A 21,832-nucleotide genomic window follows, 5' to 3' on the forward strand; every position below is an offset into this window, starting at 1 on the left:
TCTTTTGTTTACTTTGGATTTAATTGATTTAAGTGGTCGGGGGACAGTCACAGTCTCTATGTGGTTTTGGGGACAGACACGGTCTCTATGTGGTTTTGGGGACAGACGCGGTCTCTATGTGGTTTTGGGTGGGTAACTGCTCTAATGGAAGCACAGAGAAGCGTGTAGGACTGCAGCTCTGCTTCCTGGTCTCAACTCTGGGTTGTCATGGTTTTGGTCTACTAATAAACTCAGCCATATTTCTAGATATGAGAGCAGCTCCATCCAAAGTGGGATGTATGTCGTCTCTCCTAATCAGACCAGGTCTTCCCCAGAAAGTCTGCCAATTATCTATGAAGCCCACATCGTTTGCTGGACACCACCTCGACAGCCAGCGGTTGAATTGTGACATGCGGCTATACATGTCATCACTGGTCAGATTAGGCAGCGGTCCAGAGAAAATTACGGAGTCCGACATTGTTTTTGCAAATGCAAAACATAACTGGCAGTTCAGTTAACTGGTCTTGATGAAGGTTATTGAGGGAAAACAGACGTGTGACAGCTGAGATACAGCAGGCATGGATGTAACTTGTCACATAGACAGGACAGAGCGGGGTTTTCTACCTGCTACACCAACTCCTTTACTGCATGCATATTGAGTTTTACCAAGTGATAATGCAGTTGGTTATGCAGGGTTTGGAAGCCTATGCTGTATTAACTGGTACTGAATTAATTCACTAGATCATTTTAACTACAGGATCATGGATACACATTGATTTGATTGAGTTATTGTAATGTACAATGAAAAAAAATTCCACAAGGTTGTACTGCCATGTCACATTGCCTCTGGTACAATGAGGTATTTATCATAATCATTTTCAAACAGTCAGTACTTGCTTTTTACACAGCTTCTGTTGATTATAATATACAAGCTCTGCTGCGACCATCCTGAGACAGATGTGTTACTGTATTTTGGCCATGAGTGTAATGGCCTTTGACTAATGTTATGCTTAGCACTGGAGAACACTGCTAACCGTCATTACCCACATTATCCTGTACAGCCTTATCTGTACCAACTTATCTTCTTTGTCGATCAGAGTCGCTGAAGTTTTGTAAATTGGTGCTGTGATAGTTGGGTAGCCGGCTACTTTCTGACCCTCCACTTCTCAAACGTTAGTCTGTGGGTAAAGTCACAGTCACAGGTTTTCATTTCTCATATTTATGCACTCTTTACTTTTTGTTGGCAAAGAGGTATTTATCATATGTGTGGCTTGTTAGTAACAGGTGCAGCCTTAAAGTTTAGTAATTAAATCCTGTAGACCTAACAACAAATTATTTTACCAGCACTAACTTGACTGTGATAGTAAAAGTGAACATAATTATTAAGTTATTAAATCAAAAATGTGCCCCAACACTTGATTTCATTAAAGATAAAGTTTTGGTTTCAGGCCTGCCACTCACTAGTACTAAAACTCTTCAGATTCAAATGTCTGAAGATTCAAATGGTTTAAAATACTTCAGCTAGAATCTGAACTAAAACAAGAAAATCTGACTAAATTACACCAATTCTAGCCTCCCTTCATCGACTCCTTATCCATAATAGATCAGACTTACCGAAGTTATTTAGTGTCCGTCACACCTTCAGGATATTTGTGTTTCAGTGAGGTCTGTCTTGGAAAGATAAAAACATTAACAAACACTGAGCATGTTTTCTCCTCACGCAGTCCTCAGTGTCTGCCCCTTGATGTGATGTTGAAACTATAAACCAGTCTGACGAGTCTGACCTGCAGTTCTATTGTTTTCTGTCTTATCCAGAATCAAACTGTTCCTGTAACTGAATGTTTTCAGCACTGTTCAAAACTGCTGCAAGACCATCTTGGGAGGAAAATGTTAAATAAATTATTTAATCTTTAGAAATAGTTTTTACTAATTACTTCCGAAGTTCTCAAATTTGAAAACCTGAAACCCCCTTTCCTGTGAAGAGTGCAGTTTCCACTGAGGACAAGAAGACGTGTTCAGTGACATTTTAGAACAAAAATAATTTTTTCCAATGTCACCATTAGACTTTAGGTTTTAGATCTCAATCCATGAAACAACATGTGCTACTTAGTATAATTTCTGAATTATTAATATTTATATGTATTAATCTTGGTTTGGTATGAAGGAGATCTTTGAGAGTAATAAAAAAGCTCTGGCTCCATATGCATTTCTCTTGTACTCAGATGACATTTTAGGTCTTCAGCCCTTCTTCAAGATCAACAATCATAGCATTATGCAGGCACTGGTATGTTATGTAGGCCACACCTAGTAACACATCTGATGGTGATTAGATAATCATGTTCCATCATCAGGGTGAGAAAATCAATCAAAAGGCCCTCAGCGAATCGAAACTTTTAAACAAACAGCGTCAGGAACTACAGCCAATCAAATCACTTCAAATAAAGGGACAAGAACCATTATGTCTCATACCACATGTAGAGATTTAAATATTACATTGCAAGTTTTTTGGTTAAGTATATTTAAAATGTTTAAAAAATACATGAGATTTGAGTAGATTTCTAATAGACATACAGAAGACGTTAAACATCAGCTCAAAAGATGAACATCATACACAACTTAACCTAAATATATAATAAATAGAGGAACATTACAGAAAACACTTCAGGTCATAATCTATATTTAATCCATGAGGTGACCAGGAAAGTAAAACTAGTTACCTGTGAGGGAGTGATACTTTCTCAATACAAATATATCTTAGAGAGGAAAAAGGATGATTAAATTCAACAGAATGTGCTGCTACTGGATCATTCATGTCTTTACATCTAATAGTGCTTCTATGTTCAGCAATATGAGTTTTCAGTGCTCTACTCATCTTTCCAACATATAACTTTCCACAAGGGAAAGTGATGAGATAAATCAGGGGTTCTCAACCTTTTGTACCTTAAGGCCCACTTCTGATTGTTAAAACATTTCTGAGGACAACCTTCCCAAATAAATGAAAAAAAAAACATGACAAAAAAACTGGGCTGTAAATATGTGTTATGCCACTGCCAGCTGTAATGACCAAAATAAATACTCTGCTCACCCCCAGTGAGAAACGGGCTTCTTAGAAATAATGAGATCAAGTTGTGGTGGGATGAGTGAGAGGCTGACCTGCAGAGTAGCATCCAAGTTGCTTTCACTTTGTCCCTTGCCTTTGATTTTGTGACAGTCACAATGGAAACCCCTGACTCACATAAATAGGTGGTGGTGAAAGCCAACAGAAATTTAATTGCCCATTTTGACAGAGAGGGGTACTGACTTGCAGCCAGTATACCTAAGATGTGTTGTGATGATGATGGTGTAATGATATTAAAAATGTGACTGGTCATTAAAATTATGCATTTGAATTTGATCTTTTATATTTATGTGAATTATTGAGCACATTTAGATATAAAAATAATTAGCTTTGTAAACTGTACTACCTCTGCAGCCCACTAGATGGCTCTCTGAGGCCCATCTGTGGGCCGCGGCCCATTGGTTGAGAATGGCTGAGCTAAATGATCAACTTAGTGTGACATGAAATAACTCAGTTATAGGGATCTCTTTACCTGTGTGAGGATGTTTAAAACTGTTACATCAGTAAATATAGTTACACTGACTACAACAACCATACAGTAGGTGTTAAAGTAACTCAGGCTGGTACTGATTGAAGAGGAGGTAAATATGAATGAACCAGGAGGTTTCTAAGGTTTTTAGCTCTTTTATAAACCATGAGACGTTGTTCTTTGAATGCACTATTGAGTTGAAAATCAGATTCAAGTATATGCCAGTGTTTTGTTATTATTCCCTTTATCTGTTCTGCTCTCATAGAATACTCTGCTGTAAACATTATTCATTCATCTGATTTCACTGTAGGTTTATTTTTTAAGAGATCAGACCTTGATCTGTCTTTTATTTTAGTGGCAGCATCATGTAGGTCAGATTTCTTCTATCCTCTTTGTTTTTCATTTCATACATGTTCCTGACAAAATCACCAGTTTTCTGGCAAATTCATTTTAATCTGCAAAACTGACTAAAAGGAGACTATTATTAACGTTAAAGCATGATCAGAGTCTGCCATTAGTAAAGTATTTATAGCAGTAGGTTTGTTTAACAGATCTGTATACAAGAGATTATTCTCTCTAATGTTGAGGTATGTAATAAATGACTCTAGCTGGGTCTTGGACCCTTTAAACAGACAAAACACATCATTCATAAGAATATATTCTCCTTGAAGACATGAGACACTGACAGCTCAATGGGAAGTCTGAACATTTCTCTTAAGGAGGAATCTTTTACTGCTGCCTCTGAAAAGACTGACTGAAAAGTCAAAACAACTTATTATAATGTGCACAAACGATAATTTACTATGAATTCATATGTGTGAAAAAATTAACCTTTTATTAATGACTGATAATAAGTTATAACTGCAGGCCTGACGACTTCTCAGTGACTGTGATTGATTGATTTACTGACTGGAACAGTGTGCAGTTTGAAAAATTGAAGATGCACTGCACCAGAGTTAGCTTGAAGCTAGTTTGTAACTGTAGTCCCCAACAAAAAACATACAACAGCACAACAACAAACAGTACAAAGCAAAACAACAACAACAACAACAAAAAAACACACACAGAATGCACCATACAAAATACAAAACTACACAGAGCACATCACATAAACCCACAGTATCAATTAGAACTTGTCAAAGTTAAATCAAGACCATAGATGGAGTTTAGACTCAGTGGTCACACAGCTGATTGGTCCTTAGTAGATTTTTTAATTTGGCCTTGAATGTATTGATTGAACTGCAGCTCTTCATATCATCAGGTAGGACGTTCCACTGAGTTGTGGTTTTCACAGAGAAAGCTGACTGTCCAAATGCAGTGTGATGAAATGGTCCAATCATGTATAGAGGATATTCTGGAGGATCTAATAGAACTTACTGAGCGAGTGAACACAAAGTCACATAGTGGAGGAGGACAAACCATTTAACATTTTATTAACTAGGCACAAATTTGAGAATAATCTAAAATTCTCAAAGCTCAGTAAATTGTATTTCTCCAGAACCCTACAGTGATGGAAATGCATTGGCTTTTTGTCCAGAGTTTTTAGAGTTTGTTTGTAAAAGGACTCAAGAGGTTTTATGGCTGTTTCTCCACCTGCCCCCAACATGTGATCAATAAGACATCTGGGAAAGAATCACAGCTGCATAAATATCTTGGCTGCGTCCAAAGACAGACAGTTTCTAATATGTCTAAAATTTGCTAAGTTGTACTTTACGGTTTTAACCGTGTTTTAAACATGTTTCTTAAAGTTCAAATTTGGATCCAGTGTCACACCAAGATATTTAAAATCAGTAACTATGTCAATATTTTCACCTTTGATGAGAATATCAGCGTTAGGAGGTTGTACCATGGTCTTAGAGAAAAACATACCCTTTGTCTTGTTTACATTCAGACTCAGACATGATTGATCAAGCCAATGTGTGATCCTTTCCAATGCAATTGTTAGCTTAGCAGCAGCTAACTCAGCTGTTTTTGAATGTGTGTACACAACAGTGTCATCTGCATACATTTGTAGTTCTGCATCATGACACTGTTGAGGGAGATCATTAATATATAGGCTAAATAATAGGGGATCTAACACTGACCCTTGTGGAACACCCATTGTGCACTTCATGTTACTGGACAGTGTGTCACCAACTTTAACACATTGTCTCCTATTAGATAAATATGAAGACATCCATGCCAGTGCTCTAGATGAGAAGTTAAATTTAGAGAGTTTCGATATTAAAACATCATGATTGACTGTGTCGAATGCTTTACGCAGATCTAAAAATACAGCACCAACTACTCCTCCTTTGTCAAGTCTTGATTTAATTTGCTCTATTAAGTGCAAGGTAGCAGTTTCAGTGGAATGATTTGCTCTAAAGCCAAATTGCATACGATATAGACCAAAATTGCTTGTATTAAGAAATGTTGTCAGTTGTTTAATGACAACTTTCTCAGCAACCTTTGAGAGTACTGGCAGTATACTTATTGGTCTGTAGTTACTGGTTTCAAGGCGGTCTCCAGATTTAAAAATAGGCGTGACAACGGCACATTTCCAGTCATCAGGAAAGGAGCTGTGTTTAAAAGACAATTTAATTAAATGAGCAATAGGGGGAGTTTAAATATCTCTGTGTGATTTAACAAACATTGTGTCAAATTGTAAAGCATCTCTACTTTTGGAGGTTTTTAAGGAGCTGATCGTGCATCTCTAGATTTCATTAGTTTCCATAAATTTTCTTTAAACCACGGTAAATTGTTTTTATTTTTACATTTTATCTGTATCCTCACATTAAATCTTTCCCTCACAGAGTTGATTGTGTGAGTAAAAGTATCACAGCCATAGTCCAGATCATCAGAGGACAGAACATCATCCCAGTTCAAGCTGTTCATTTCATTGGTAAATTCTTCTTGCTTAGCTCTGGGTATGCATTGATGGATCATTGTCTTAGTTGCCGTGGTCTTAAATCTACTTTTAGTCAGTTTTCTTGCACATAGGGTTAGGTTATGATCTGATGAGCCAGTGATTAAATTATAACTTTTAGTTATTCTTTCTAGTTTGTTAGTAAATGTCAGATCAATTTGTGTACTGGAGCATTTTGTAATCCTAGTTGGACCTTTTACTAGTTGTTCTAGTTGTAATTTCTCTGTGATCATTTTTAGTTCTTTCCTCTTAGTTTTATCCTCTCAGTTCACATTAAAATCACCCATAACTAATAATTCTTTGTTGAGATTGCACTCTTTCAAGACTTCTGTGAGTTGATCATAGAAAGTGTCATCTGCAGACAGGGGCCTATAGACACCTATGATGTCAAAAGACATTTGTTGGGATAACATTATTTTTATCTCAACATATTCTAACATGTTACCTGCATTATAAACCACACGTTCACATTCGATGTTGTCTCTCACATAAAAAAGCACCCCTCCTTCTTCTTCCATCAGGTCTGTCTCTTCTGAAACATTGGTATCCAGCACCGTGAACACACTTGCAGGAGTTGTTTGTTTCAACCATGTTTCAGTCAGACAGAGAAAATCCAGATTTGAGTCAGACATAAGATGACTTAGCTGATTGCTCTTTGCAGTAATTCTTCTGATGTTAAAATGTCCACTATATAGCCCCCTCGGTTTCAACTTCGGGTCCCATAAGACTTTTGCATGATTGACAGTTTGGAAGGTTTTGAATTACCTCTGCCTCTTCACTGCAGGGTTTCGACACACAGTGGTGTCAGCAGCAGGTTTTGCGAGAGAGACACTAGACCTATCAAGGTTTCCACAGCCCGGTAGCAAAAAGTTATTCATGGAGACATCATGCCTCGTGTTAACAAAGTTTAGTCTGTTAAGGGAGAAGCCCGGCTCAGAAAGTTGCTGCTCATTCATCACTGGCACCAGAGGAGTCCCAGACACACTTGGGCACAAATCAGCATCAAAGTTCTGCAGCGTTCCAGGGGTCACTGGTCCAGGATTTAGCTGAACATCTCTGGAGAGCAGGATCAGCATGAAGAGGAGACCTGCTGTTCTCTGAAATGGAGTGGCAGATGACCGGTCCACTGGATCAGTGATTCGCTCTGATACCTGGGCTCGCCCGTGCCGTAGGACGTAAAATATCCCAGTAAGTTATGATGAAAACTCACTTTAGGAGTGTCAGCTGGCCATGAGCCAGCATTTGACCCAAGCTCAATCACTTGGTGTCCCAGTTGTTTTTCATCAGTGTTGATTGCTCTGGCCAGACAGACACGTGCAGGCAATACAGCAATGAGTACCAACAGTAGTCCAAAGAGCAGCCCATAAAACACAGCCCAGGTGTTTTTGCTGATGAAACACTGCTTTGAACTTGAAGCAGGTTTTGACAGGCATGCTCTGTGGTACGATAAACGTCCTATGTAGCAATGTCATCCAGGATCCCGGTGGCCAGAGGGTAGAAGCTCCTCTTAAGCCCCTCAGCACCGGCCCGGTGCACCTGGAACCTCCTTTCGACCTCAGCGGGGAGAAAAGGCCGCCATCTGGGTAGTAAGGAACTCCAGAAGATCCATGGCCAGGACCGTTTCCATCCATGTTGAGATGGATGTACAGATGGTTGTACTTGATGTTTAATCTGATGTTTATGTTTGAAAACTTGGACTGGTCTGGTAGAAGAGTCGGCAGAGGGATGAGCTGACCATCTCCCCATCCTGATGAGTGACCCCGAGTCATATGCCATCACTTCTTGAGTCTAGGGTGCACAGAGAGGCTCCAGCAAGGTGTGACACATCTAGCTGACTGACTGACTTAATCCTCTTTACCCCGTTGAGGGGCATAGGGCATCCACTAGAGCTCTCAGAGACACATCTCGCTACCATTACATAACGTAACAAAATAAATAGTTTTTACAGCGTTGTATTAGTGTCATTAAGTGATGTACATGACTTACCACAAAGTCTGTATTTATCTGAGTATTTCAAGTTTGTTAAAAGCCAAATTAGCATGCTAAGAAGCGTCTGTTATACGGTACGGTAAAAATTGGTAGAAAACTCTGCCAGTTCCATTAAGTTTGCTGTTTGGTAATTATGGCATCTATTTAGGTAAATTGTCAGGAGTTTATTGTAACTAAACTAATAACAGAAAGGAAACAGTCGAGGTATTGAAACGGTTAGCTGTGTGTTAGCTAGTTGACCAGTAAACCGAAAATGGAAATGATGTTGGGATTTCTCTCTTGCTCGGACGTTGATATAATAGGCTCGTTCAGTCAATGGATATGAGCCGCTGCACAATCACCACGCAATTCGTACTAGTTAGATTCTTTTTAAAATTATTTCTTTATTTTAGAGAACACGTGTACAATAACAGGATGTACACAAACAAATGTCCATACCAGGTGTACATATACAAAGTTATAAAAAATATTTTGAAAAAGTAATACAAATTCAAAATAATGTATCATCGGTCAATAAGAAATTTATCAAAAACACAATTAGTTTTAATTGCCTTCTTATTCTTCAGGACTCTTATCGTGGAACCATATTGATGCGTTCTTGACAAAAATGTCCCAAATTTGATTTGGAGTCCTCTCATCTCCTCTTGTGATAAAATTGACTGTACAAAAAAATATAATATCTTTAACCTTCTCATTGCCTTCAAAACATATAAAAATGTCTTTATTCTGAATATGTATATGTAATGCTGAACATCCACTCAAAATATTCTGGTAAACATACAGTGATAAAACAAATGACACATTGTTTCTTCTACTAGTCCACAGAAATTGCAAGAATATTCAATATTAAATCTTAATCTCTCTAATGTCCTTTTTGCTGGATATTCAATGCAAAAGGAAACCTCTTTAACTTTATTATTAAGAAAAAATTTGTCCCCAACTAACCAAATTATCTGCCAATTAATTTCTACATAAAGCAAAGCCCAAAAGAATTTTCCTGGGGGCAGAGTTACAGCTTATATGTAATTCCTGATGTATTTATTCAAGCATTTATTGTTGATGTCAACTTCTCCAAGGAATATACCTCTATTGAATGGATTAATCATTGAAACCTTGATTATTGAACCTCTGAGAAGCTGCAGCACAGCCCTCAGCAGAGCATCAAAAACCACTGTATAACTGGTGACCTGAACTCAGAGAGAAATTCATTATTTTTAGTAACTTCCCATCAGTATTAACAATTATTAATTAATTGTTTAATCAATAAATACCATTGTAAATCCATTTTTCACAATATAGTGACTTATTTTTATATTGAATATTCTTGTTATTCCAAATATAGTAATTAGTTGGTAAAAAATTATGTTTGTAAATCAGTTTCCAGGCCAGCAGAGCTTGTTCATGGAAATTTGATAACTTAACAGGAAACTTATCAATTCTTTAATCACATTTAAGCAGAAAATATAAGTCCATCCATTAAACTAAATATTTATATGGGGAGGGTATTCCAGATGTTTTCTTCTTCTATAATCAAATTAGTTCATCATTTCACTTTGAAAGTATTATTTAACATTTTGAAACTTAGTACGTCCAGACCACCATTTCTTTTTATGTTGCATAAGATATTTTTTCTTAAATAATGACACTTGTTCCTCCAAATATAATAAAATAAAATCTTGTCTATTCTATTGTACATTTCGGGAGGTATTCCAATGATAAAAACATATAGACAGATCTGATTATTCCTTCAGCTTTAGATAGTAAAACTCTTGCCAGTTGGATTTGTGTTTGACTTGATCCCAACTCACTCTGACATCATGCACACGTGGGCAACAACAACCTGATGAGATCAAGTCGGCTGCAGCTGTTTTCCACTGACTGCAAGGATCAGGGCATGATGGGAGAAGCCTGGCTGTCACCTGATCAAAGAGCTGATTGGTTCAGGAGTTTGATCAACAACATGATGTTTTATCTTCATTTTGGATTTCAGTTGTCTGATCTTCTACTAAGAATTCAGATGTGTTGATGACAACTTTTATCATCCAAAGAGACAGAAAACATTCAATAACCAAAAATTACAACAGACACAATATGAACATTATATCATTATTTAATTATTGATGTGAATATTTGACAGATAAATGATATAATGTCTATTTCTGCTTTTTTTTCTCCCTCTTGCATGTTGAGTAGATCCGATTTGATTTTTACTTTATTTATTTATTTATTTGTGCATAACAAAATACAATGTTTTTATACAATATTTAAACATTTGATATGTGCACAGAGACATTCACATGTAGGTAAAAAACACACTTTTACCTGCATAAACTCAACTATTCATTCATTTGAAGTAAATAAACATCTGTGCAGGAGAGATAAGAAGATAAAAGCTGATACAAAGATCTCTCCTAAAAACTAAATTACATAGAAAAAAATAATAATTTCATTTTATTAGAATTTCTTTCTTTCATCAATGAGATGTGAATGAGTTTGATTAGTGTGACATCAGCTGATTACAGTCGGCATGTTGATCAGCAAGTAGTGATCCGCTTGCTGCAACAGTTACATTTCTATGTAAAATAATTTAATAGTCTAATATTGGAGATTACAGAATAAATGTTGTTTTGATTATTGATTATAGGTCATTTTAACAGTTTATATTCTATCATACAGATCAGCATTAAAACAATGTTAATGATTGATCAGCTGAGCTTGAGTAGATTGATCTGATAACATTTTATTAAATCAGGATCAGATCTAACAGGATGTAAATATTTCTGTGACTTCCTGTAGATTCTTTGAAAGCTGCTGGAAACTGTCTGACTTGACTGCAGCTTTTTGTCACTTCCTGCTGATGCTGCCGCCTGATCCCTCCACTTTACAAGAAAGGAGCAGTTCATCTGAAACAAGCCTACTGATCAGCTTTCCAATAAGGAGGCGTGTCGGTCGGTAAAAGACGTGAAGGCTCTTGTGTATCTTCACTCATGGCTCCTCAGAGCAGGAATAAGAGCTTTGGGACGACCTGCAAGATGGCGGAGCAGAACGACTTCCGGTTCAAGTGAGGATCGAGGAACCTCAGGTTTCTGTAATCCTCTACTGTGATACAGAAACCAGGTTTCTGGTTTACATGACAGGACAGAAATCAGCTGAGTGCAGAGAGTCGACTGTAAACTGGTTACTGAAGTGCAGCTGAACACACTGATGAAGAGTTTTGATCTGATGAAGCTGAGAGCAGAAAAGAGGCTGAACTATGAGAGTGATTGATGTGAGAATCCATAACAAGAAAACCAACAGCTGCTGTCACTAGAAGATAAACTCTGGCTTTACTTTCACTGAAGTGGATCAACAAATGATAATTAAACATTAAACTAAATGAACTGTTATATATCACAGAGGAGGCGGTTTCCCAGAATCACACAATTTAAAATTTAAAAGACGATTATGTGTCTTTGAAAAAAATTAATTACAATTATCAACATCACACTTAATAGGATTAAAATGAAATAATGTTTGTGATGTTTAAACATTTATATGAACAGTGTAGAGCTTGTTGTCTACACAGTTGTCTGATGTTGTTCATCTACAGCACTGCATCTTTAGCTGCTGTTGTTAGTTTATCAAACATGTATCGCAGCCCTGCTTTGTTTTTTTTATCCATTCGTTTTTTCATCTCCAGCTTCTTGACCTTCTCTGTGGCTCTGATCTCCTTCATCTTCTCAATCAGGAAGTCCAAGTGGACATAAGTAGACAGAGAATTATCATTCAGCGCGATCCGCTCTAGTTGTTCCACATGTTGGTAGACCTCTGTAAGCAGCTGAGTCTTCTCTGATTCCAGGTTTTTCATCTCTGTTTGAAGATTTTCCAGAAGGCTCTTCTTCTGTTCACGATCTGTTTTATTCTTTTCATATTTGTGTTTCACATCTTTAAGGGTCTTCTTAACTTTCCTGGTCTTGTTCACATATCTCCACTTTTCTTTCACATGAGCTGATGCAGGACACTTCCCTGTACAAACAGTACAGTGACCATCTTTCATGACATCACAGTGTTTTGGACTCCAGGCCTTTGTGCATCCAGGATAGTGACAGGTCTCTTTACAGATGTTACAGGTGACAGCTCCTTTATAAAAAACCAACCACCTCCTCCCACCTCTGATTTCTTCTTTCTCTTTGTAGACCTCATCAACTTCTACAGTGAACTCTTTATTCTTCTTCATCTCTTGTTCATGTTTCTTCAGAGCTTCTTCAGTCTGTTGGATCTCGTTCTGTTTTAGTTCAATCAGCTTGATTCTGTCTTGCAGGTTTTGGATGCAGGCTGTTATTCTGATGCGTGCGTTCATCACTTCAACTGTTGTTATCAGCTGTTGAGGTTTAGACTTTTCCAGGAAGTCTGTGAATCGTTTCATTCCTCTCTCTGTTATCCTCCATGCGTTGTCTAAAGCAAACTCTGTTTCCTCTGTTCTCTGTTTGTTCTGGCGGTTATTAAACAGGAAGTAAACGGGCTGATTCTTCTCATTTTTGGCACATTTAATGTTTGCAGCTTCAAGTATTTGTAGAACATTTTCAGGTGTCATTCCATCTGAGTGTGTGATGAGAGCGACGATGTTCTTCTCAATGTCTTTTCCAAACAGAGACGTCACTGAATCAAAGATGTACTTCTGTCGGTCACTCAGTTGATTCACACTCGCCTTCAGCACCAGACCCACTGCATCAATCTCATGAACTCCATCTTCTGAGCGGAACAACTCAAATAATCTTTGACTGATGATGTCATCATGTTCAATCCCTCTGGTGTCTCCGTATCCAGGAGTATCGATGATGGTCAGAGAGAAGGGCAGAGTTTTATCTTCAAAACCAAAGATCTGGTACACGATCACATCTGGTGTCTGACTCTCTGTCTGACATCTTCTCTCTTCTTCTTCTACGATCTCAAACCAGATGTTGTCCTCAAACTTCACTCCCATGGTGTAGTTGAACAGAGTGTTGATCAGAGTAGATTTTCCTGCTGCTGTTTCACCTACAAGTAAGATGGTTTTGTCTTTCTTGTTCAGGTTTTTCTCACCAACAGTTTTTCTTGTCAGATTTCCAAACTTCTCTTCCTTTGTTCTCAGCTGGTAGACAGCAGGAGGTCCTGAAGAGATCAGAGAACTTTTGGAGATGATGTCCTTATAAGGTGTGTTACAAGTCCTGTAGAAAAAGCAGAGATTCAATCAACATGTTCTTTTCTCATCAAACTGACAAATTAAACACATTTCTAATCATATACATGCCTTCATTAGTGGCTGGTTTAATAAATGAATAATAGTACAGTGGAATATAAATACTGCAGCTGTGACATCTGTGATTGTAGAATATGAATAAAATAAAGTCAAACCAAACGGCCACATTTGGGGATTTTAGTCTGAATGTGAGTTCTGGTTCTGACTGTGAGGACAGAGACTCAGATTACAGTCAATTAACAGGATCTTCTTCTGCTGTGTAACATACCAACCCAGTCTCACATCAAAATGTTTAATACCTACGTTGGTCCACAGTGCAAAACGGATTAGTTTCACAATAACAGCTCTAAAATTGTGAGATCCCTACATTTTTTTTTGGCCTGTTCTTTTCTATTGGACTGCATCCACATCACCTGACTGTCAAGTTTCTGTCTGCAAAAACAAACAAAATGGCTGACATTTCTTTTATTCTCAGTGGAAAATGCAACATTTTAGGATAGTTTCAATATTAAAATGCGTTTTGATGACATTTCCAGCAAGAAATGTGCATTTTATTTTCATAATCTTTGTTCAGTGAATGTATGTGATGTTTAGTTTGTTAGTTATTATGAAGGTTGTTTCTGAATACTGAATTGATTCCATACTGATTAAGATTTTTGTGTGCTGTTGGTTCATTGAGTTCCTCCACCCCATTCACACACACACACACACACACACACACACACACACACCCACACACACACACACGCACACACACACGCACGCGCGCACACACACACCCACACCCACACGCACACACACACACACACACCCACACACATCCACACACACACACACACACACACACACACACACACCCACCCACACATACACACACACTAAGGACCCTATCTTACGCCTGGCGCAAAGTGCGTTGCAAGTGTCTTTGTTAGTTTAAGACTACACTCTGCTTGTTACACACACAGGATGCACAGCAGCACACAAACATGCAAAAAGTAACAAATAAAAGGATTACAATGTGAAAGATTATTATTGTGTATATTAACATATTTTAAAAAATACATGTCTTAATGCTTAGTCATAATATTTATCAGAATTAATTAATCACAGTAATGATGGATTAAATTGTCTAATTATTTGACCAAATCATGGCAATACACGCTGGTATTTAAACAGACGGACAACAACGGATCAGACACAGATCAACTTTCCTGCTGCATCAATACATGATGACATGAGGAAATAAATGAGGTGAAAACAATGATTAAACTAACGAAGGAAATAAATCTGCACAGCTTCTAGCTGCTGCCAGCAGCAGGATCAGAACCTTGGAGAGCTGATCAAGTCCTGATAACTATGTTAATGATTCTTTACATGATTAATATTAATGATTTAATTTTTGAACAATATTTAACAAATATTCTTTGACATTTTTAAGAGTACAGTGATCAGGTTTCCATACTTTCATCAATTAAAACCCTGCTGATTTGACCTGTTACTCCATTAATGAACAAAACGATTTTAAAGAAACCAAAGCTGTAATTAAAAAAATAAACCTTTTCAAAAACCAAACGAAGATAAATTCACAACAAATTAATGAACAGGATGTTAAACTGGTGGTCTGGGACCACTGAGGGTTCAGGAGCAGCAGTGTGCTCGTTATTGATCGTGCGCTTTCACTTTGTGCACCAGCAGATCAGTTTCCTCTGCAGAGAAGCTTCTGTCTCACTACTTGACAAATGTGCCATCATAATAACAATCCACCAAGGTGCAAGTACACCTGGCTCTTAAAGGGAATGGGAGACGACACTCTGATTGGTTTATTGCATGTTATGCTGAAAACACACCCATGATTAATGAGGAGACTAAGGACAACCCCTTTGAACCATGCACCTGGCACATCGACCATTTTTCCACCGTTAGTATAGCAAAAGTGGATTTGAACACACCCTAAATGCAGTTGCACTATGCGCCTCAGACCGTGCGCTTTAGATGGGTAAAATAGGATCCTTTGTCCATTTGAATCCTTTTTGGCTAAAATATCTGAAATAAAACATAATCTTAACTTAACATAGATCATCTAGTTTGGCTGTACTAGATATTTGATATATTCAGTAGATATATCTTCTCACAACCCTATTTTACAAGCCTACTTTGCTCGCTGGATGAACGACAACTGTGGTGCTGATTTATATCAAGCTGCATGGCGCTGCTCTCGGGAATTGTAGTTTTTAAAAAATATTAACATTTTTCCTAGAATTGGAAGTTGTAAATAGTGAATTGAGAGTACACTGAGGAGTTTAAGGGGTTGGTAAACACATTTGTGTTATCAGAGGTCAAGGTTCAAAGGTCAGTATTTCACAGCAGGAGCCATGTAGAGTCTTCATACTGACATGTAAAGGCCTTTACACACTTTTTTCCGTGCTATTAAATCGAACTGTTGTTTGTGTCATGAGTACTTTCACATAGAACTGAGAATCCTGCTGTATGTGTTTTGAATCTTATTTGCCGTATCTATATTGATTGATCAGCTCCCAGTCTGTCTGTGAGCACTGCAGGCAGACAGGTAGGTTCACTCGCTACACTGGGAGAAATAAAGTCAATGAATCAATACATTGATGTATCATGTATCATATGCATCATCACCATGTATTTATAAATACAAACACACGTTCAGTAAGTGTCTGCTGTCAGTCAGCCTGGTGAAGGCAGTTTGTCCTCTCAGCTCTCCAGGAGCTGCAGCTGTGGACAGAGACGCTGAACGCAGGTCAGAGATCATCATCCAGTGATGATGATGATGATCCTCCTCACTTGACAAAAGAAGAGGAGAGCGTTATATCCGTTCAGTCCACACCGTTTCCGACCTGCGTTCAGCGTTTCTGTGCACAGAAACAGCCGCTGGACAAACGGCCCTCACCAGGCTGACTGACAGCAGAATAAGCTGCACAAATTCTTATCACTGCCAGTGTTATTAGTTTTGATGCAAACTATTCGCAGGTGATTATTTCACATTTTCGTGTTGTTTATTTGCGTCGCTGTGTATGTGTAAAGGCCTTTACTCTCCAGGTTGAGACCTTTCCAAAGATGTATTTGGTTTAACTCTACATCAAAGTTTTAATTTTCTCATTTCATGGACACAAGCCATCCCAGGCCTAGTTTCACAGAGCACTTTGAAGGTCCAAGATAAAACATGAAGCTGATCAGTTTATTGATCTTGTTCCTGTCAACTGATGAAAACACAATAGAATAACATTCTTCCTGGACAAAATAGTGGTGAAGAATATGTTTGCTATCAAAAGTTTTAATATAGATAATAACTTTCTTTCAGGTTTAAGTTGATACCTTCCAGTGTTAAAACTTATAGGTGGATCCATGGACCAGTCACTCCTCATGGACACATAGCTGGGGGTAGGAGAGTCTGGTCTCTCCTGATAGATCCTGAAACAACACAAGACAAATTAAAGACAGTTTAAACCTGAAAAATGTTGAAATTTGACCACAATGTCACTTGTTGAAATCTAAGACCCAGACAGATGATCTGTCTGGTTCTTAGATTCAAAGTGTTGTCAGTTTCAGTCTCATCTATCCTCCCTTGTAGACGGAAGAATTGTCCAGCTGATCTACACAAATAGGGGGCAACATTTCACATCCCTTCCCCTTCCTCCACGGAGATAAATTACAACATAACTCTGATTAACAACTGAATAGTTACACACATGCTCCTAGGATAGGTGTCAGTCATAAAATGTCAGAGAACTCACTGATGGTAAAAAAGCACTTTTTCTACCAAACAGCATCATTTTTTCATTAATTGCTGCCATTTTACAACACAGTAATCCAGTAGAGAACTAATTTATTGATATGATATTTCAATATCAATCCAGCTTACAATGATGTGCTACGATGCCAAATGTCTCATGGTGCAACTCAGTGCAGTTCATCGGATCAGCTGATGTAACCAGCTGATGTCTCATCTGGCCAGTGTCTGCAGCAGCAGCTGGCTGCTCTGACAATGTAGATGCAACTTTCCAAACAGGTGTTATTTGGATAAACTGACCACATATTACTACCATATTACCACACATACTTTAAACAGTCCTACAGTGACAATCTCAACATCATTCAGCCTGGATCCACCATTACTGCTAGGGCTCAGGGCAGCTACTTCTTCTTCCTCTCATGTTGGACTGAGGGCAGACTGGACGCTACAGTGACTCACTATCGCCCCTGTGGTCCAAAGTGGTATTACAAGACAGTACAGGCCAGACAGGGCTGGAGCTAGCTGGTTAGCATGCTAACTTCAGTAGATATCTCTGTTACATAGTACATATAGGTCTATGACATTACGTCAAAACTGTGATTTCTTCACATTCTGATAAATTTAGTTAATTTCAGAATGTTTAAAAATAAAATTCTCAGATATTCTCACACATTATACCTTTAAAAAATAAGTAGCCTAAGTTATAAGAACTTAATTTTTTTCATTTCTTAGCCCTGAGGTAATGGTTGAAATTATCTGTGTGGCATAAAAATGTCATCTTAATGAGGTTAAATAAAAAAAAGAGCCTATCCTTAAAGAATAACCGTTGGGCCCCTGGCACCTTCATGCTGGGGCCCTAATGATATAGCTACTCTGGATAGCATTACCCTGGCCTCCAGCTCCACTGTAAGGAATCTGGGAGTTATCTTTGATCAGGATATGTCCTTTAACTCCCACATAAATCAAATCTCAAGGACTGCCTTTTTTCACTTACGTAATATTGTAAAAATCAGGCACATCCTGTCCCAAAAAGATGCAGAAAAACTAGTCCAGGCATTTGTTACTTCTAGGCTGGATTATTGCAATTCCTTATTATCAGGCTGCTCTAACAAGTCTCTAAAGACTCTCCAGCTGGTCCAGAATGCAGCTGCACGTGTTCTGACTAAAACTAGAAAAAGAGATCACATTTCTCCCATTTTACCTTCACTACATTGGCTTCCTGTAAAATCCAGGATAGAATTTAAAATCCTTCTCCTAACTTACAAAGCTCTTAATGGTCAGGCACCATCATATCTTAAAGAGCTCATAGTACCGTATTATCCCACTAGAACACTGCACTCCCAGTATGCAGCTTACTGGTGGTTCCTACAGTCTTTAAAAGTAGAATGGGAGGCAGAGCCTTCAGCTATCAGGCTCCTCTCCTGTGGAACCATCTTCCAGATTCAGTCCGGGGTGCAGACACCTTCTCTATGTTTAAGAGTAGGCTTAAAACTTTCCTTTTTGATAAAGCTTATAGTTAGGGCCGACCAGGCTCGCCTTGGATCAGCCCTTAGTTATGCTGCTATAGGCCTAGACTGCTGGAGGACTTCCCATGATGCACTGAGCTCCTCTCTCCTCCTCCTCCTCTCCATCTGTATGTATTCATGTACCATTAATGCATGTTACTAACTTGGCTTCTTCCCCAGAGTTTTGTGCTTTCTCGTCTCGCAGGAAACCTTCAGCTACAGACCGACTGCTGTCCAGCTTGATGCCCACCGCTGCTGCTATTATTATTATTATTAGTCATTATTAGGCATATTTCTATTATTATTATTGTTGTTATTTTTTTTAGCCCGGTGCTGCTTGAGGTTTCTTCCCATTAAAGGGGAGTTTTTTTCTTGTTGATGTCACCAAGTGCTGCTCATGGGGGAATGTTGAGTCTCTGTAAATTAAAGATTTCAGTCTAGACCTGCTCTATGTGAAAAGAGCCCTTGGTGCTATATAAATAAAACTGACTTGACTAGTATTTCTCTAATAATGTCCTCTTGCTGTTAAGCTGCAACATAAAGTCAACATGAAAAAATCCTAAAAATTAAAAACATTGATCTGGGTTGTCTTCAACGACTGCACTGTGCTCACAACAATATGCTTGACAAACAGCATGTAGCTGGAGGCCTTTTTTGTCTGAGTTGTGCTGCTGTGATCCTGATTGGTAGCTGAGCTGATTGCTGACAAAACACATCATCAAGGTGAACAACGTCTTTTACCCTGCCATGCTGTGTGCAGTGGAAACATACTTGAACTGTGCCAGCAGGACTCGACTACTCGTAGCTGATCATGGCATGACTCAGTATGACGACCACAAAATGGAAAAACACTACAATTCTAAAAAACACCTGCAGAGCAGACGGACAGACTCTCATGATCCCTCCCTCCAGGATCCTTGAAAGGGTAAACAGCTGGTCCACTGATCCAGAGTAGCATTTTAGTGTATGCAGTCTATAAAACTTGGTTTGTTCGATGGTTAAAATCCAGCCTTTGTTATTTTCTTTTTATGATATTTGATTTCATTTTAGAACATTCATGTATTTTCTGTTTATCTGATGCACAAACGCAGGAGCAAAGGATCAGGGATATTAATGACTGGTAATAGATGTGTTTTTATTGTATTTTATTTATGTTTCCTGCCACCATGCAGGCTCACTTTGGTCTGGGTTACAATATTTATATTATGACTCGTTCGCTGTGAATTTCAGATGCTTTGTGTGTTCATTGTTTTAAACTTGGTGTGATGTTGCTACTGGATGATTTCCTGTCTCTCCAGCTACAGGGCGTATGAATGAATTGATTACATCATTTAGTGAGTTACATTATTTCTTGTTTCTGTCACAGATCTGGTAGTGCAACATGCTTCAAACGAGAGCAAAAGGACGTCTCTGTAGTGTAGAGTTGTGTTTTAGAGTGTAGTTATCAATGAAAGCCTGTTTGTGAAGCACTGCCTACAGCCTGTTTAGAGTTACTTGTTAATGTTTTTGGTTTCTGTGTGTGTGTGTGTGTGTGTGTGTGTGTGTGTGTGTGTGTGTGTGTGTGTGTTATAAATTTCAAGTGCCTTGTTGTATTGTTACCTGTACCGTATAACATGGCTGTGGCTCAATCAACAATAAATCATCTTCTGATTAGGAATAAACCTGCATCCTGTGTGTGAACTGTCCATAGCTGAATATGCTGCTACGCTGCTTTGACATACAGCATGTTGGTATTTAAGTTTGTTGTCTGTTGTGTGTAAAATATTCTAAAACTGGTGTAAAATGTCTCTGGCCATTCAGATTAATACAAAAGTCATGAATGTTGCGCAGCATTTAATATGACGTCATCATGTAAACTTTCTCTCAGCACCCCCAACTCTGACTGACTTCCAGCATCCCCAAATCCAGGACCAGGACAGAATCCCCATCACTTCACCTCAATCTGAGTTTGAACGATCCGCCACCTTTCCAACATCCATCATAGACTTTCCCAGAGAGACTGAGCAGTGTGATACCTCAATATTTAGATCATATCCTCTGGACCCCCTTCTCTGTCAGCCAAGACAGCCCCACAATGTCCAGAAACTTCAGCATCTCAGAGTGTATCTCATCAACTCCTTGTTTTTAACTCCCCCTCAGTGACCTCCATCAGAGACATGGAGACATGTTCTCCTCGTGCTCCTTCTGTGAGCACAGAATCTGCAGTGCTTCTGGTCTCCTGATACTGTCTGCTGCTTCAGCATCCCCTCATCAGCAAGTGTTCAAAAGCCTGAACAATACAGTGACATTATCTTGACTTACTCTCCATGTGTTTTGGAAAGAGGAGGTGGATCCATGATCCTATTGTTCTCTACGGATGCAGAGCTGGAGTCAGGAGATTCTGGTCTCTGGTGCTGGATCCTGATACAAACACAGTACTGATGAATTCACAACAGAATAACATTCTTCCTGGATAAAATAGTGATTAAAAACATATTTAATGTTAGTGTTTTAATACAGATAATAAAATTCTTAATTAGAAAGTCCTTTCTGTCAGGTTTAAGGTGATACCTTCCAGTGTTAAAATGTTTAGGTTTATCCATGGACTCTTCATGGACACAGCTGGGATCAGGAGATTCTGGTCTCTGCTGTGCAGGATTTCAGGAACAACTTCATCTACTTCCAACGTCTGTGGAGAAGAAAACAGTCTGAAGTCAAAACTCAAGCATCACTTTGTTGTTGTTGATGGTGGTGTATGATATTATTTTCTACAGTCTCTCTGTATCTCTCTTGTAAGTAATCTATATTATACAACAAATATATATTTTTATATATTTGTTGTTGTAAATGTTAATATTTTTATCATATTTGTATGTATTTATATTTTTGTATAGATGTGTGGGATTATGT

The 21,832-nt window shown here is 38.3% G+C and overlaps 1 protein-coding gene and 1 long non-coding RNA gene across 2 annotated transcripts in view; one reads left to right on the plus strand and one right to left on the minus strand.

The window, feature by feature from the left end:
- Window positions 1-21,832, minus strand: part of LOC122968126 — a 200,984-nt gene that overhangs the window by 141,006 nt on the left and 38,146 nt on the right. The window contains exons 4-5 of the mRNA XM_044333118.1: window positions 21,245-21,343; window positions 17,021-17,116 (exon numbers count right to left, since the gene is read on the minus strand). Coding sequence (XP_044189053.1) covers window positions 17,021-17,116; window positions 21,245-21,343 — 195 coding nt within the window. The remainder of the gene's footprint in view (window positions 1-17,020; window positions 17,117-21,244; window positions 21,344-21,832) is intronic.
- The window catches only part of LOC122968190, a 40,499-nt gene continuing 38,214 nt past the window's right edge, over window positions 19,548-21,832 (plus strand). Inside the window, exon 1 of the long non-coding RNA XR_006398767.1 lies at window positions 19,548-19,868. This is a non-coding gene — a long non-coding RNA (uncharacterized LOC122968190). The remainder of the gene's footprint in view (window positions 19,869-21,832) is intronic.

The sequence above is a fragment of the Thunnus albacares genome, chromosome 18 (assembly GCF_914725855.1).
Source record: "Thunnus albacares chromosome 18, fThuAlb1.1, whole genome shotgun sequence".
In the NCBI taxonomy this organism is placed as follows: domain Eukaryota; kingdom Metazoa; phylum Chordata; class Actinopteri; order Scombriformes; family Scombridae; genus Thunnus; species Thunnus albacares.